This window comes from Phocoena phocoena, chromosome 8 (genome assembly GCF_963924675.1).
Source record: "Phocoena phocoena chromosome 8, mPhoPho1.1, whole genome shotgun sequence".
Classification (NCBI taxonomy): Eukaryota; Metazoa; Chordata; class Mammalia; order Artiodactyla; family Phocoenidae; genus Phocoena; species Phocoena phocoena.
In genome coordinates this window covers 93,735,998-93,754,781 of record NC_089226.1, presented here as the reverse complement: position 1 = coordinate 93,754,781, position 18,784 = coordinate 93,735,998, and the positions used below count along the sequence as shown (strand labels likewise).

Sequence of the window (18,784 nt, the reverse complement as noted above, 5' to 3'; positions counted from 1 at the left end):
ATCCTATCAAACTTCTAAATTTTTGCCAATGATATGGGCAGGAAATATCTCAGTGTAATTTTGTTCTTTTTTTTTTAGCTTTTTGAGGTAGAAGTACAGATCACTATGTTTCAGTCATTTTTTTTTTAAACTAACATATCCATTTAGGGCTATAAACTTCCCTCAAGCATTGCTTTAGTTGCATCTCATAAGCTTTGATATGCCAAATCTTTCCTGTCATACATTTCAAAATATTTTCTAATTTTGCTTTCTTCACTGAACACTGAGTCATTCAGAGATGTAGTATAATCTCATCAAAATCATTGGGAATTTTCTATCCTTTTTTTTCTTATTTTTTTTCTAGGTTAATTCCACCATCGTCAGAAAGTAAACTCTAAATTGCTTCAGTGGTTTAACATTTAATTGAGGTTTAATTTATGATTCAGCTTATGACCAATACGGTAAATATTCCATATGCATTTTAAAAATAAGAATATCCTCACAGTTGAATGTGGCATTATATAAATATCAGTTATGTCAAGTTTATTAGTAAGATCTTCTATATCTTAATTTTTTGTCTGCTTACTTCTATCACCTATTAAGAGGTATGTTAAAGTCTATTTTGGTTGTGGATTCATCTATTTCTCCTTTTACATGTCAATGTTTAATGCTTGTCTATATAATGTGAAACTATGGCATTGGTTCCATATAGATTTACAACTTTCAATATCCTGGTGGACTGACCACTTTATCATTATGAATTGTCTTTATCTGTAGTAATGCTTCTTGCCTTAAATTCCACATTGTCTGTTATTAGTATAGTTACACCACGTTCTTTTGATTAATGTTTGTATGATGTATCTTTTTTCCATCAGTTTAATTTCGACTGTTTTGTATCTTATATTAAGATGTGCTACTTTAAACAGCACATAATTGGGTTCAAGATTTTAACCTAGTCTGATAATGTTAGCACTCTAATTGGGGTACCTAGTCCTTTTATATTTATTGTGATTACTGATATATTGGGTTTATCACTATCATCTTACCATTTGTATTCTATTTCACCCACCTGTTTTATAATCCTTTGTCTTCCTTGCCTCCTTTATGAATTAATCAAATGTTTTTTATGATTCCATTTTCCCTTAATTATACTTTAACTGTTCTTTTAGTGGTTAGCCTAAAAGTATAACATGCATCTTTGAATTATTACAGACAAAAAATATAAATTATTACTTTAATTTTATTACTTTCCTGAAATGTTAAAGCCTAACACTTTGTCTATGTGTATTCCTGGGAAATTAATCTCATGTTAACTTTTCAGCTAAGTTGCCCTGGAAACATAATAAAGGTAGAATGTCACCCACATTACTAGGCAACATTGTTTATGGTAAAGATGATCTGACTGTAAACTGCTAGTGGACTGTGATGATCTGGTAGGAAGCCACAGCTCTGAGCTTTCCCCAGTGTGATGTTTCTTGTCCCTTGTTGGAACTCTTGGGCTCTAGGTCCATAGGACTGGTAAAGAGGCACTGGTTCTTACATGGAACTTGAGACTTCCAGGCCAGGGTGGTTCCCACACTCATCCATGTGGTCTTGATCCCTTATCCCTGAGCTATCAATTGGGTGGTTGGAGCAGAGAACAGTCCCCAAGACTGCTGCCAGAGAGCTATGGGGACTCCTGGAGAAATACATGAAAAGCTTCCCTGCTGGCCTGCTGTATGTCCTGTTCTATATCCTCCTCAGTGGAGGCAAGAAAGGTGCCCTACTGAGGTGTGCAAGTATGAAATATCTATCGAGCTGGTCTTAAAACCACAAACAGTGGGCACTGCAGAGCAGCAGTAGCAATGAAACAGACTTTCATATCCTTGGTTCAATATGGCCAAGGCACCAGGACACAAAGGGAATGGAGAGGAAGATGCTGATTAGACTGAAGCCTCAGTGGGGGCCAACTTTCCCACAGTCTGATGGCAGAAGCTCGACACTGTGTGACAGGGGATAAAGCTTCCCCTTGTAGGAATGGATGAAAGCTGGAGACAAACTTATGCTGAGAGAAAATGCCCCACTGTCCATGAAATGGAGCTGACCAGAAACCTAGTTACAAATGGGCTGACTGGCAAGAATGATATTGCCTTGGTGTAGTTGATGCATTTGAGCCAAAGTAGGCATTGATGCCTGACAGGGGGCAGGGAGGAGACAAGCACATGAGCTTAAGACTCCATGTTTGTAACTAGGTCTGGATCAGAAAAGGAGGTGGAGCAGCTTGGTTCTGACCCAAGTTGGGTTGGCTGTAGGTCTAACCAGCACAAAGTAGTGCCCACAAGCCACCACCTGAAGACCTGGGGAGACAAAAATGGGAGAACTATTTCTGCACTAGCCCACAAGGTCACACAGGACAACATGGCAACCTGGCATACAAACCGGCTGCGGGGTCAATGGTGGCAGCATGGTGTCCATCTGGGGCCAGAGGTGAGACCTCTGCAGAGGCTACCACGTGTGGAGAGTAACCTCAGCTGCAACCTGGGCAGCTTACTGAGGGTTCTGATAGTGCATAATGATTTAACCCTAAAATGGAGCCTGACCAATGTCACCTGCTGACACTTACTGATAATTATGGTAATGCAAACTAAAAACTCCCTAAAGAGACAACTACAGATGGGCTCTTCAAGAAATAATAAAGGATAACGACTGAGTATTTTAAAAGTTGGAGCAGAGAGGATATGGAGATCCTTGTTCTTTTCTGAAAGGTAAATGGGAAAGGGGTGCTTCTGCTTTGTTATCACTGCCATTTTCTAAGTGTGGTCCTCAGATCAGCAGCATCACTCAGTATCAGCTGTGAACTTACTAGAAATGCAAATTCTCAAGCCCGGCCCTAGACCTACTAAATCTGTAAGTCCTGTCATAGAAGCCTAGCAATCTGTTTTAACAAGTCCTCCAGGTGATTGTGGTGTACCCTAAAGTCTGAGAACTACTGTACTAAAGTTAATAACTCAAGGTCATGGAGGTCAGTCTGTGAGCCTACAATGGAAACTGATGTTGGATTACCTTCTAGCCCTATTTCCCTGAAGACCTAATAAAGGGGGAATGTTAGCTGTCACTAGGCAAGACAACTTACAGTAAAAATGGCCTTGGATGGTAAACTGTATCTGGACTGATAAGACTGGGAAAAAACTATAAACACCAGGTAGGAAGCTTGGAGCCTCTAAGTGCCATGGTTCTTGTAGCTAGCCGTGTCCCTTTCTAGCACTCTATGCCCATGTGGCTATTACAAAAGATACTGGTTCTCATATGGAACTTGGAGCATCTAAGCCAGGGTAGTTCCCACACTTAATCATTTGATTTGCTCCCGAGCATGTGAACAGGCACTTGGCAGGAAAGAAGGGTGGGCAGAGAATGGTCCCTGGCCTAAGTGAGTGCTCATTCTGGAGGTATATGACTGATGCTGCTGTGGTGTCCTAGCCCCTTATCCTTCTGGGTGAAGCCCACTCTAAGTGAGGCCAATTACATGAGTGTGAAATGTCTAATTGGACCTGAGACCATCTACAGTGATCAGTGCAATTCCTTTCTGCCTTTTGTGTTGCTGTTGTCATGACCTGTAACCTCAGAAGACACTACTTATTATTTTGTACTGTCATACTCATTTACATATACTCTAATATTTTCTCTTTCTGTTGCTCTTCACTCTTTCTTGTATTTCTGAGTTTCTACCTGGAATAGTTTTCCTTCTGCCTGAAAAAATCCCTTTAGTGATTTTTAATGCAAGTCTGTTGATAACATATATCTTTCAGTTTCTTGTGGTCTAAAACCGTTATCTAAACTTCATTTTAAAAAAATCAAGGTATAATTTAAATAGAGAAACGCTCAGACCTTAGGTATAACATTCCGTTTTGACTATTGCTTAAAGACACAGAAAACTCCCAACACTCCAGAAAGTCCTTTCAAGTTGCTTCCCAGTCAACCGCTTCCCCCCACAAAGCAATCACTGTTCTGATTTCTAACACCATAGGTTAGTTTTGCCTGTTCTAGAATTTCATATAGTTGAGATCATGCACTATACACTTTTTTTGTGTCCAACGACTTTTATTAGCAATAATATTTTTGAGATTCATCAATATGGATATAGGGTCCTTCTTGCAGAATAGTATCCAGTGTATAAATATAACACTGTTTATCCCTTCTTCTACTGATGGGCATCTTACTGTTTCCAGATTTTTGGATGTTACGAATAAATCTGCTGTGAACATTTTTTAACAAGTATTTTGTGGACATAGTTTTCATGTCTCTTTGATAAATACCTAGCAGTAAAATTACTGGGTCATATATGCTTAACTTTTTAATAGACTACCAGACTGTCTTCCAAAATGACTGTACCATTTTATACTCTCACCAGCAATGTATCAGAGTTCTGGTTTCTCCATATCATCTTGAACATCTGTATCATCAATCTTTTTCATTTTAGCCCTTCTAACTCTCATAATATTTCTTGCTTCAAAGTTTTTTTTTTTAAAAAGAGTGTAGCCATATCTGCCTTTTTTATTGTTTGCATGGTATATTATTTTCCATCTTTGTACTTTCAACCCTTCTGTATCCTAATATTTGAAGAATTTCTCTTATAAGCAGCATATAGTTGGATTTTTAAAAAATCCATTCTATACAAAATGCTTAAATTATAAATCTTTTTTGTAGTTAACTACTGATATACTTTATTTACTATTTTACTATTTGTGTTCTATTTTTATGTGACTCTACCTTTCTCGATTTTCTTTGGATTAATCAAATGTTTCACGTTACTCCATTTTCTTTCCACTGAATTATATTGTAAAACCATTTTTAGTAGTTAGCCTAGAGCTTAAAACATACATTCTTACTTATTACAGTCCAATGCAAATTATTTCTTTTACTACTTGGCTGATACCAATTAAACCTTAGAACTTTTAAACCCCATTTATTTCCCTCCCATCGTTTATGTTACTGTTACCATGAATTTTAGTTATATATAAAGGTGAAGCTCCTCAGGGCAGTGCAGTTATCATTTTGTACAATTACTCTTCATTTATATTTTCTTTCCAGTGTTCTTCTTTCCCTCTGGCATGTCCATATTTCTAGCTGGGATCGTTTTTCTGAAGAACTCCCTTTAATTTTTATTTCAGTGCAGACCTACTGATGCCTAAGTCTCTGAATTTTTTTTTTTTTTTTTGCGGTACACGGGCCTCTCACTATTGGGGCCTCTCCCATCGCGGAGTACAGGCTCCAGACGTGCAGGCTCAGCGGCCATGGCTCATGGGCCCAGCCGCTCCGCGGCATGTGGGACCTTCCCGGACCGGGGCACAAACCCGTGTCCCCTGCATCGGCAGGCGGACTCTCAACCACTGCGCCACCAGGGAAGCCCTAAGTCTCTGAATTTTATTGGTTTAAACACATCTTTACTTCACCTTAATTTCTGAACAGTATTTCTGCTGTATAGAATTTTAGGCTTGCAGTTTTCTTCTTTAGTACTTTAAAGATATCATTACATTGGCTTCTAGTTTCCATCATTTCCACTGAGAAGCTGTCAGTTTTATTGTTGCTCCTTTTAAAGGCACTGCGGTAGATAAAAGATAGGCCATGGTCTTTGCACTGCCAGCAGGCGGAGGATACTTCCCCTGCCCTGGGACTTTGCTTTGACAGATAGAAGGGGTGAAAGTGGTGCTGTTCCACCTCTGTGCATGGACTCTAAGCTTCTGCTTTCACCCTCTTGGAGCCCTGAGCCACCAGGTAAAAAGGTCCAGCTTCTCTGCTAGAGAGAATACTTGGAGAGAGACGATATCCAACTGTGTCCCAGCTATTCCAATTGCTCCAGCCTTCTTTGGCGGCCAGCCCCACTTAGGTCTCCACATGTCTATAGTTGCATGAATGATTCCAAGTCAGATCAGAAGACGGTCCAGCTCAGGTTGTAGAATCTTGAGCAAATAATAGTTTTGTTTTAAGCCAGTAAATCCTGGCATGATTTATTAGGCAAAAAGATAAGTGGAAATAGTATTTGGCATCAAGAATGGAGTGTGGCCGCAACAGAAACTTAAAGCATGTGACATAAGTCTGGGGAACGGGTTGAGGACACTTGACGAAGGAGCAGCAACGAGACCATTAATGAAGGTTGGAAGAGCACTGGGGATACTGCTATTGGACCCTGGAGAAGCGGCATTATAATCTATTGGCAAAACAAATAGTGAGGCTGTATCTTGGAATATAGGAAAATACCTAACAAAGCTGTGGGTCTGGCCAGGAAGACCTCTAGGAAGAGTGCTAAAAGTGACAAATGGTTTTTAAAAAATCACCTATAATTTTTTTAGGTATTGAAAGAGAGAGGAGACCTAAACAAGGAACTATGCAGTTTTCAAGCAGAATTTAGAGAAAATGCTTCCAACCTGGGACTTGCAGGGTTAGAAAATGAAACTTTCTCAATTGTCAGCTTCTCTAGTCAGCACAAGATTTTGACAAAAAGTCAAATCCAGGTGCTACCAGTAAAACTATGGCCTCAGGATTAAGATCAAATCAAAAGCACGGCAGTAAGACACTTTGTTACTATCACCTCAGAAAGATCTGATTCTAGATTTAAGCCTCAGAGACTCTCCGTTAGACCAAAGGTGTCTAAGAATCTTAAAGGTATTGCCCCGGACTCATGTTCAAAGGAGACAGGGGCCTTCTTGAAGAGATCTGTGGGTGTGGTTTTTGTCTGATGGGACGGCTTATAATTTGAAAGTCCACAAAGCTTTTCTAAGAAGTTGTGCCAAGGATAGAGACAGGCAGCAAGCTGAGTAAGCTATTCAGCTACAAATACAGGACACTCCTAAGGAAAAGGAAAGACAGCTCAGAGAGAAGAGCTGAAAGCTGAGAAACAGATTAGGAAACCAACCCCAAGGAACCAAAACAGGCCCTATTCAAGGAATATGTCCTTGGGCTTCCCTGGTGGCGCAGTGGTTAAGAATCTGCCTGCCAATGCAGGGGACACAGGTTAGAGCCCTGGTCTGGGAAGATCCCACATGCCGCGCAGCAACTAAGCCCGTGTGCCATAACTACTGAGCCTGCGCTCTAGAGCCCGCGAGTCACAACTACTGAAGCCTGCGTGCCTAGAGCCCGTGCTCTGCAACAAGAGAAGCCACCGCAGTGAGAAGCCCGCGCACCGCAATGAAGAGTAGCCCTCGCTTGCTGCAACTAGAGAAAACCTCTCACAGCAACGAAGACCCAGGGCAGCAATAAATAAATTAATTAATTAATTAAAAAGGAATATATCCTACCCTGGAATTGGGGGAACCGGTGACACGTGGCCAGATGAATTTCAGAATTCCCATGGAATAGTGATTGCTGAGCGCCTTCCACTTCCTCTCTTTTAAACTGATGCGATTATCCTATCCCTACCTACTAGAAGTGGAGTCGACCCTTTTAACCACTGTTTTATGTTACCTCTTCAATATCATTATAATAAGAAAGCGGAGAGATTCTTAACCATAAAATAATTGAATTAAAATTTTAAAACTTCCTCTTCACACAGAGGCAGGTGAACAGTCTTAGAGACTCTCAATTGTATTTTCTGTATGAAAATATAGTTTTGCAAATATTTTTCATGATTTCAAAGAAAAAAAGATATTTCAAGATGTGATTCCCACCCACCATCCAAAATACCAAATATTCTTTATCACCAAAAAAGGAACACCTGACTTATTTCCCATACCTAGATTCCATAGTTCACAGTGGCATCACCTGAATATATCCACGCTGGACTAAAAAAGAGAAAACTGACCATGTAAAGTTTAAGCACAGAAGGTCAACAAAGCAGCAAAAAAGAATACTAACCAATTGATGGAAAAAGTAATGGAAAAGTGATTGAAACATTTCACGTCATCCCTTCGGTACCAAGTATTAAGTAACTAACAGAACAGGTCAGAGCCACATAGTGGCAAATAATCGGGAAAAGTCAGAAAGTGGGCAATAGTTTAGAGCTTTCCTACAGAGTGACTTACCTTTTCCAAAACTTTGGCAATTCGGGTGCCAATTTGTTCAAGTGACTGTTGTGGATATTGGTCTTTGCCAAGATTTTGCAATACCTGGTACAGGGAAAAAGATGGTAGATTAGAGGAATGAAAATGAGGTGAGGTCTGGTGACACTGCTGACGCTGAGTTGGGCACTGTACCACAGGTGCAGACTGCTTCTCTGGGGTACCTGCTGCGGTCCTGTTGGTAAAGCATTTTGTGGAAGATACACTGAAGGCCATTTTACCATCCCCTCAGCCTTCTCTCACTTAACAAAAATTACGGACATGTAAAACACATTCATTATAGTATTACAGAATATAGAGTAAATAAAATAAAAAGCACTTGTAATCCTGTCACCCAGACACAACCACTGTTGATATCGCTTATGTATCTTTCAGATATTTTTCTATGTACACATATATTATTTCTCTCACAGACTGTATACCATGGGATCACATTGTAAACTATTACCTACATTTTCACATAATATATTCTAAAAGTTTCTTCATGCCAATACATATATTTCTACTACATCTTTCTTAATGGCTCTTATTGTATACTATCTCACATCTATACCAAAACTTATTTAACAAATCCTCTACTTATTTAACATGCCTCTACTGTGGCATGTTTTCCAATTATTCTTCTACGTATATGCTGGGTCTGTCCTCTTTCCCTTCCTTCTTAAGACTGTCAATAGGAGGATTAACTGCCCCAAATATTTCTCACGAAGAGCCTCTGTCTGATGGCAAGCGGAATGTTCCCCACCTCAAGGAATAAATCAGAATTAAAATTTCCTGGTCATAAAAAGAAGCATAAGCTCAGTCACAGGGCCTGAAAGAAATTAGGCTTGGCCTAAGCCACCTAGATGACAGCCATCTGAAAATAGACAAAAAAATATGGCCTGGCTGCTTGTGCTTTCTGCTATCAGTTGCATCATGACTGTGGGGCTAAAAACTACAGAGAGGCTGAATAAAGCCAAGCACTCACCTCTGTTAACTGGCTCTCGCCCGTGTAATGTAGGCTGGCTCGGTTGGAAACCCCCTGCAAGTGGTCCAGGGTGTGCATGCTCGTGGGGAGATTGCCATTGCAAACAGGTTCCATCGCTGGCTGCTGTATTGGAGTGGCAAAGTCTATGTGTTCTGTGATGCTGAAAAATGGAGAGGACCACCTTAGCCATGGAAAAATTGAGTGGGTGGGGAGAGAGTATTAATAATCAGCTGACCATAACTTCAACATATTATTAGAAGTGTCTGGAACCACAGAATCTCACAATGGAAGAGACTTCAGAAGTTATTTAGTCTGAGCTCTCATTTTACAGGTACAAGGACTCCAGTGCCTGGTAATGACCATCTGTTGAATGTATGAATAGATATCGTACCCTGGGTCAAAGCAGCAGTGTTGGGATCTGAGCCTTGAACTCAGTATTTTCTCAGTCTCCTCAAGCTGCCTCCTTTCTATGCACCGTGATGTCTGATTTCCTTACTGCTGCTGGGCCACTTTTTCTCACTGGGGAGGTTTTAAACCAGGTGGGTTTTCTTCTAGGACTTCTTCTTCCAGGGTACAGATAGTGATAAATACCCACAGGTGGTTCCTATCTTTTACTTTCCCTCTATGCACAGAAGTACACTTGTCCCCACAGAAAAAGTTACCTAAAGTTTAGACAGTAAATGTTATACAGATCCAGCTATTCACTGTATCTATGTATAAGATACAAGTACTTCCCTTCATGGTTCCAAAGGGGTCATTTTCCTGCTATAGACAGGCTAAATGTTATACCCTATCATATATATATCATATATACTGATGTGGCAAATTGGCACTGCCAAATTTTGTTATAGCTACTTAAAAAGTTTAACACATATTATGCAAACATTCATTCATTCACTATTTATTCACAGCCTATTACATGTCAGATATCAGGGTTATAATAATTAACAAAACATACCCAGTTCCCACAGTTATGATGCTCATAGTCTTGTGATAGTTGCTTATTACAGATGTGATGAATTGTAAAAGATAAAAACACAGTGCGATGTCAGTTTACTACAGGAGGGTGTATATTTCCTCCATGCTGATGGAGGAAGGAGGTGGTTAATGAAGGACTTCCTGCGGAAGAGATTTACGTGGAGACCAGAAGGAGGAGTATGAATTAACCAGGAAGGGAGAAGGTGCTGAGAACACCGGGCGCAGGCGAAGGAGATACTACATGTGAAGGGAGGGAGGGGGGAGGGCAGAGCTGAAGATGGAAAGACACGCAGGGAGCAAATCATGAAGGGCTCTGTGGGCCACTGTGAACAGTGATATTTATTATAAGTTATTAGAGTATTTTAAGAATTATTTGACTTATATTTGAGGAATAATGCTGAGTACTGTGGACAGAATGGACTGAAGGGATGCAAGAATGAATAAACCAAAAGGACCAGCTAGGAGGCTACTGAATGAATCTAAGTGGAGATGACGGTACTCTGGTTTAAGGAGGCTGCAATGGGGATGAAGAAAAGCAGGTGGTTTTGAAAAATATTCAGAAGTTCTGGGAGTAGAGCAGTCTGACTAGGAGTGACTGTAAAATAAGAAGGTTTAGTGGTGAATCTTGGGGAACTCCAATGCTTAAAAGGTAGAAAAGGGGCCAAAAAAAGAGACTGATTATCCAAGGAGGAAAAAGCAGCTATAAGACAGGCAACCTTGCTCGCCTGTGTCCCGGTAGGTGCTTGTAAATCTGGATTTGCTCTGGCTCCCTTTGTAAGCACACCATGTCAGGGAGGTTTTGTGCTTTGATTGAGAGAGATCCAGTCTTTAATTCAAACTAAGTAAGTTAGCTGTGACTTCTAGATAGCTTAGAAAGTATGGGTGAAGGCACTGAGAAGGGGGCACATCGACTGTTTCAGTACAATGGGCTGAGTCCAACTGTGATATCCTCTGAACCACCAACCCTAGAGAGGACGACTCTTCTAGTAGCTCTTGACAAAGAAGGGCAGCCATGAGGTCAGCGGGGGCCCAGTGGGATCACTGGTCACAAATGCCATGAAGGAGGGAGAGGTTTAAGATACTCACTCAATATTTTTTGAAGAAACTGCAAGCCAGGTACTCACGATGGCCGTCAGCTCTACCCAGCGGAGTTTGAGGCACTCGTCCGGGCTGGGCCATCCCAGACTCTGGTAGTCACGCTTTTTTCCTGGAAGGAAAGTATGTCATCAATTGACACGACTGCAAAGGAACAGAATGTATAGTGTCTTATGCCCTGGTGACTACTTCATACAGATTGGTGTATTAGAGGTGCCAGTCACTCTTCTAGTCTAGAATTTCTACCACCTAGAGAACTAACTAAAATCTTGTCATTCACAGCTATGGGAATAACAATCATCTTTGAGTAAAGCCTTGTTTTCAAAGACAGATGATGAAGTAAAAATAAATGTGCCCTTCACTGGATTTAAGACTGAGATAAGGGTCAAAATACTGTTCAATGTTAGCATTTTACCAAACTTAATTTTTACCTTTCTATTGCTTTCTATTCAAAATCAATACATTTTGATTTTATAGAGACAACTCTAAGTCAGGAGAAACATATATCTCTAAAGCAGGGTTTCTTAAGCTGGTACTACTGACATTGTGAGAGCTGTCCTGTGCACTGGAGGATGTTTGGCAGCATCCCTGGCCTCTACCCAACAGATGTCAGCAGCACCCTCCCTGACATATGACAACCCAAAATGCCTCCAGATACTGTCAAATGTTCCCTGGGAGGGCGACGTCACTCCTGGTAGAGAACCCCTGCTGTAAAGAAAAGCAGTAGGTTAGAGAATAATGATGATAATGAAAGGTTATCATTTATTTCCAGAGCACTTACCATTGTTCAGGTCCTGTGCTAAGGGCTTTATATCTGTAACCTCATGAGGCAGATTTTAATCCTCTTTTCTCAGATGAGAAAACAGAGGCTCAGAGAAATCAAGTGACTTGCCCAGGGTCACCTGCCTACTAGGTGGCAGAAATGGGATTCAGATCCAGGTCTGTTTGACTCTAACGTGCACATTCCCAGTCATGCTATTTAAGGCTTTACTGGGCTTTGAAAGCTCTGTTTATGGTACCCTTCAAAGGTACTACCTTTTGGGTGTAGGCCCTTTACTTAAATCAAGTCCCCAAGAAAAGAGCAGAATTAAGTCCTATCTAGGAAGGATTCTTCTGTAGAAATTCGACTGGAATGGACAGGAAGGAGAACTTTGGTTCTGTATAGCTCTTTTTATACTGTAGGAATTTACCAATGATAGAAAACTGTTTAAGACACAGGCAGGGCTTTAGATTTAGATTTTAATAGAATAGAAAAAAACAGTTTGGAAGAGTTTCAAATGAACCCTGTTTAAATGAATAAGTTAAAGAGTTGAACCATAGGTTTCACACTAAGGATTATTTTTCTTTTATGTTTAAGAAATTCACTTGAAAAATGTTTATTGAGCATCTGTTATAAGAGACTGGGAACTGTGTTAAGACACTAGGGATACAGAGAGGAATAATAAAAGGGCCTGCCCTTGAGCTCACAGTCTACTGAGGAAGGTAAACAAACAAATTATTAGAACACAATAGGGTTAAGTGCTAGAGTGAAGGTACAGAACAGCTGCATAGAGGAGACAGCAACTAATGCTGCCTGAAGGTACCAAGGAAGAGATGGCATTGGAGTTTGAAGTGTAAAGATGAGTGACATTTTAGCACCGTTGAGTGGCAGAAGGGCATTCCAGGCAGAGGGAACAGCATGTGCAAAGACAAGGAGGTAAAACAAGAGCAGGGTTGGTTCAGAGAATGGTACTGAAGGGGAGAGAAAGGCTGGGCTGTAAACAGTCTTGTGCACCACACTAGAAAGTTTGGCCTTTATGCTGCAGGCACTGGGGAGTCTTTGAGCGTACCACTCTCCACCTTGTTCACAAGGATATCATAAGACACTCTGTTAAATGCTTTGCTTTAATCTAGTTACATTATGTCTATGACACTTTCCTGGCCTTCCAGTCTACTAGCCCTCACCAAAGTAGGAAATGAAATTAGTTATGCATTATTAATTTTATTAATTCTTAGAAAATCTACAATGGCCCTTAATGATCCCTACTCTTCCCCCATGGGCTCACAAAGTACTGGTTTAATAATTTGCTTTAGAACTTTGTCAGAATTTATCACAAACTCCTTATCACTTGGTAGTGGACAGAATCCATACTTATTTGAAAATTGGGATACTGAACCTCTCCAGTCTTCTCTTGCTTCAGAACTTTTCACTTTAGTGACAGTGACGCTTTAGTTCCATGATCTCATTTGCAAGTATATTCAGTGCCTTACACAGGCCCACCTCCTTGAATCCATTTAAAATTGTCTACGTGCTCTCCTATCATCACAATCACCCTGAGCTTTAATTTTCACTTTTACAAGAAATTTTTAGTTTTTGTTTGTTAAAGTAATATAGGCTTATTATAAAATATTTAGAAAACGGAAAAGAATGTAGAAGAAAACAGAAAATCACCTGCAGCCCTATGAGCACCCAGAGATGATAATTTATGACATTTTAGAGTATTCTCTCCTAAACTCGTTTCTATGTGCTTGTTTATTTTAGCATATTTCATCAAATCTAAGATGTCATCAACTGTAAGGTACACATTATTTTACATGATTTAAGAAAGAAAAATGTTGCCAATTATTAGTTAAGATACTATCAATTGTAAGATGATCTCAATTTCAGAGATACTGAAATGTGAAAAAAAATGTAGTCAAAATATAGTATATTTACTGTTTTACAAAAATTGAAGTATTCTCTGTATGTGCTATTCTATAAACTGCGTTTGTTCACCTACTAAAGTATAAACATCTTGGCTACACAGTCATGGCAAGAACGTGCTGTCATGTATTTAGGCAACTATCATCATTTAGGTATTTTTCAAATTTTTATTATGGTAAGCAGCACGAAGATCAATCTCTGTACTTCTATCTTTCACACTTGTCAGATAATTTATTTAGGGTAAGTTACTAGAAGTAGAACTGCTGGCATTTTTAAAAATTTTCTGATACATCTAGTCAAACTATCCCAAAATTCACTTTATTAACTCTCACTGTGTATTACACAAATAATTTGACAAGCAAAACTGGCAGATCACATTTTATGTTTGCACTCCCTTGACTGCTAGTGAGGCTGAACATTTTATCACGTTTAGTGGCTGTGTGTGTGTGTGAGTGTGTGTGTGTGAGTGTGTATGTGGTGAATTGCCTATGTACTCTGTACATATTTTATTGAAATGCTGTATTTTTTTCTATCAATTTGTAGGTGTTCTTTAAATGATGTTGATATCCTTTGCTTATCATATATTCTGTAAATATATATAAACATTCTGCAAAAATACTGTTTCAATCCTTTGTCTTTCTATTTTGTAGTGTTTTCTGATGCCAGAATTATTTTATTTTTCTTCTTCTCTCTGCTTTAGAAAGTCCTTTTTCACCTTAAAAGTATATAAATATCCATTTGAATTTTCCTCTTTTATGTTTTTATTACATTTACTACTTAATCCATTGGAAGTTTCATTGCTATAATCATGTTTTATAGTTTGAATATCTTTTTCCTTGCTACTGCAGACGGACCTACTAGAGGAAGTGTTGCTTTCTTTCCATAACATGTTAGCACATGCTCTTTTTCTTAAACAGTAAAGCTACTTCATACTTTCAACTCTAGTCATGACAAAGTATCCTTTTTGGTGTCCTTAGTACTTTTCTCAAATCACAGATCATTCTGGGATTTAGCCAAGTTGACCTCATTCTTTACATTTTATTATGTGTCCTTTGCTTTCAGCTTTGGTAAATACAACTTAAATAAGACACATTTTCATGAACTTACCTTGAATTTTTGAAGTCTAAGACAGTGAAAATATCCTTTTAAAAAAGGAGACTTCTTTTAAAAAATGAAATTCTATCACCACTATTTCACTGTTGGAAAAGAAAGTCAACTGGACTCGTGGCAATGGCCCGGAACCTGGAGTCCAAAGATAGACTTCGGGACAACTATGAACCCTGAAAGTACATGCCAAATTTTGATGTAAATGCATTTTTTTTTTCTGGGGAGTAGTTCCAAAGCATTTATCCAATACTTAAAGAGATATCTGACAAACAAAATGTTACTAAATAGTTAATACTTATTGAGTCCTATGTGCCCAGTTCATTTAAATCACTTTACATGTATAAACTCATATAATACTCACAACCACCCTATAAGACAGATGCAATTATCGCCATTTTATAGATAAGGAAAATGAGGCACAGAGAACTAAATGGCAAAACTGGTGTGTGAAACCAGGGAGTCTGTCTCAAACTTACAGTTTTACATATTAAACTAGACTGTTAGGAATTAATAGGATATTTAAGTTCAAGATGGTAAGATTGTAAGTCAAATGGCCAATGGTAAAAAAAAAACCAAGTATATGTCAAACAAAACTTTATATCGATGACTCATTTCTTGCTCACTTGGTTCAATTACGTTCACATCTGATTTACTTCAAGCTGCAAACACACCTTTTGTGAGAACTAAGACAGTGAAATCTGAAAGAAGAAACTGGCATATTAAATATTCAAATTTACCTTGTGGCCCAGGAGATGCCACCTTTGGGCCAGTGATCTCCAGGTTTGCTTGGTTACGATGTACATTTTCTGCCTGATTCGATTCTACCTTTTTCCCAGGAGTTTTCTTATGATCTCCTTTGGGTTTCTTTACACGTTTGACTTGGAATGTGATCTGGGAAACGAAAACATGTTAGGGACAAATGAGACCAGTTATCACTTCTGTCCATGGCTGTGGGTATTGGTGGCTTTAAGAATAATCAGTCTTGTGCTAGGGTTAAGTTCCTTCCTTCAGTTTAATTCTTAAAGATCTAGATGAAAAATGTTTAGTGAAATAAATAAAATAACCTAGCCTTGAAGGGTATAGAGGAAACTGAAAAGTAAGATGTCTGAACTGGGCTGTTCCCAAGTCTGCGGGCTTTGAGTGTGGTTTCACACCCATCCCACTTCCTTTGCCTCCTGGAAGAGCCAGCGATACCTAAGTAACATGAAATGCTTCTGGCAGTACAATTCCCATGTGAAGGCTGACTGGAACGTGGAGTAAAGTAGAGCCACTCACCCAATAGAAACCGTTACACTTTGCAAACTAGGAGCACCTCCCATACCCGCAAAGACCTGGGCTACAATTTGATAAGAATTGAGTTAGCAAACACTTACCCACTCTGTTGCTTCATCATCTTCACTTCTGCAGTCTCCATAGCAAGAGCTTCTGGCCACTCCATCCTGGGGGCCTTTCTTCAGTACTCGTATCCCCTGTAAGTCCAGACGCCGTCCTTTCATCTCTAGTGCTCCCCCAAAGCCTTCCAGAGGCCATGCCTGTTGAAATTCATCCACCAAAGCTAAAATCTCTTCTGACACTTTTGTTTCATCTGAATTCTCCATCTCATCAGAACCATTGCTTTCCTCAACCACTGTACCTGCAATCAAGTGCCAGCATGTTATTAAAAATTACAATCATTCAAGTACTTGAAGGACTCCAACCATGCTTTCTGAGAAAAGTTCTGGCTCTGTTTAGAGGCACTTCTATAGTCCATCTTCATAAAAATACCATTCAACATCTTCAAAATTCATAATATCATATCATCTTTGTCATCTAGCTTTTGTAAAAAACCTGGCTGAGCACAATGGCAGCAGCTAGATGGCAGGAGGTCATAGATTATGTCACTAGTGAGCATGAAGATGGCCATTTTATTTTTTAAATTATTTTTAAAATAAATTTATTTATTTGGGCTGTGTTGGGTCTTCATTGCACGCAGGCTTTCTCTAGTTGTAGCGAGCGGGGCTACTCTCTGTTGTGGTGCGTGGGCTTCTTGTTGAGGTGGCTTTCCTTGTTGCAGAGCACAGGCTCTAGGTGCACGGCCTTCAGTAGTTGTGGCACATGGGCTCAGTAGTTGTGGCTCGTGGGCTCTAGAGTGCAGGCTCAGTAGTTGTGGCACATGGGCTTAGCTGCTCCGCAGCATGTGGGGTCTTCCCGGACCAGGGCTTGCACCCATGTACCCTGCGTTGGCAGGCAGATTCTTAACCAATGCGCCACCAGGGAAGTCCTGAAGATGGCTGTTTTATATGTGTATTTTTTAGGGAAAAAAACCCAACTTGCTCTAGACATGAGACAGAGATGGCAAAGATGAAGTTTATTATGAAATATTATTTACTTAATATATATAGAGGATTCTTCAAGCTTTATTCAAATAGCATATGAAATATCATAGCTGTTCAGACCGTACAGTCTGCCTTAACTGAACAATGATTTGTTTAGTGGACAATTATCCTAATTCCACACGAAGGCTCCCATTTTCACTAATGGCTAATATAAGAAATAGCAATATACTAGTGTAATTTTTTTCTAAAATGGTTATCAAGATATTTATTACGTTGCTCATGTTTCTTATATAAAGACTCTCATGGATGTTTCTCAGTGCAATGGCCTAGTAAAAATTCTCTCTTGAGAAGTCAGTATGTTTCCATTATTATACACTGCAGGTTACACAACCTTACAAGTTCCTCTCTATGCTTACCTAGAAAGCTTAAGGCAAAATTAGTCTAAGTTTCTTAATAGAATGCCTTCCTTTCTTAAAAAAATTCTTTACTATTTAACTTTTGCTATTTTGAATTAATGGCTCAATCTTATATTGTGTGTTCTGTGAAAGTTATCTTCAATCCTTTTTGGAAGTGTACAGGGTACACAAATGAACAACAAAATGGAATGCCTCCTTTTGTAATATGTACCCACTGGACAACCTGAGAGCTTGGGGTTGATTGCTCACAAAATGCCAGTCTGCGTTATCTCAATAATCTTCAATTGGTAATTCTGGCTCGTTCAGTGATTTAGAACATGGCATTAATAAGGCCAACGTCAGGAATCTCATAACCATATCACCAGACCTATAGCCATAGTGAGTAACCCATTTTAGAAATGCATAGTTTTAGTTTCTGAGAAGGCTTGGGGTAGGAAAGATGGCTGATTACCATGGCTAAAAACAAAGCTTTGAGCCCCTCTCACAGAAGGTCTGCAGCGTCACCCTTAGCTCTCTGGTGGCATCTCTTATCTCCTATCCCACTTTCTATTCCAGAATGTGGGAAGGTCATTGCCAGGCTGAGAGTACTGCAAGAAATCTCTTGTCGTTCTTGAAAACGCTATAGGGCTCTTCCGTGTGTTAACAGGTGACTACAAAATGTACTGCTGCCCTTCCAAGTAAGTTTCTTTTAGGTTTTCTGAGCCAACCTGCTAGATTCTATTGCTTAACATTGTCATTAATGTTCTGAAACAGGAATAAAGTAAAGCAGGGGTTTGTAAAGTCTTTTCCTTTAGGGTATTTGGATAAAAATGTTTGGTTACTTGCCAAAATTATGTGGCCAGTAGTATAAGTAGGCTGGACAAAGAGTTTTTATTTTTAGTTTGTATCTTGTTTGCTACTATATTCCAAATGTCCAACATTGCACCTGGCACACAGCAGGCACAAGTAGCTGTAGAATCAATTAATGGGAACTCAGGAATACTTTGCTTTGTGAGATCCTTGAGGATCTGCTGTTCCTCTTTCTGCCCTGTCCTGCTGGAAATTCAAGACTTTTTAAACTCTAAAAAGTGTCATCTGTTAAAGTACTGTCAACCCAGAGGAACAGTAAGCAAACAGAAAGGCAGGCACCATGTTTTCAGCATAGTGTCTGGCATACTACGTGACTTACAAACGTCTCAGTAGCTAATCCCGGAAAGCAGCTGAAAAGGATTGCT

At 39.5% G+C, this 18,784-nt stretch overlaps 1 protein-coding gene across 5 annotated transcripts in view; it reads right to left on the bottom strand.

Annotated features, from left to right (window-relative positions):
* TTC17 (tetratricopeptide repeat domain 17) overlaps positions 1 to 18,784 on the bottom strand; it is a 157,619-nt gene that overhangs the window by 30,276 nt on the left and 108,559 nt on the right. For all 5 annotated transcript variants that reach the window (XM_065881707.1, XM_065881706.1, XM_065881709.1 and 2 more), the window contains 5 exons: positions 16,213 to 16,472; positions 15,577 to 15,730; positions 11,041 to 11,161; positions 8,977 to 9,136; positions 7,974 to 8,057 (listed from right to left, as the gene is read on the bottom strand). In XM_065881707.1, the coding sequence (XP_065737779.1) occupies positions 7,974 to 8,057; positions 8,977 to 9,136; positions 11,041 to 11,161; positions 15,577 to 15,730; positions 16,213 to 16,472 (779 nt within the window). The remainder of the gene's footprint in view (positions 1 to 7,973; positions 8,058 to 8,976; positions 9,137 to 11,040; positions 11,162 to 15,576; positions 15,731 to 16,212; positions 16,473 to 18,784) is intronic.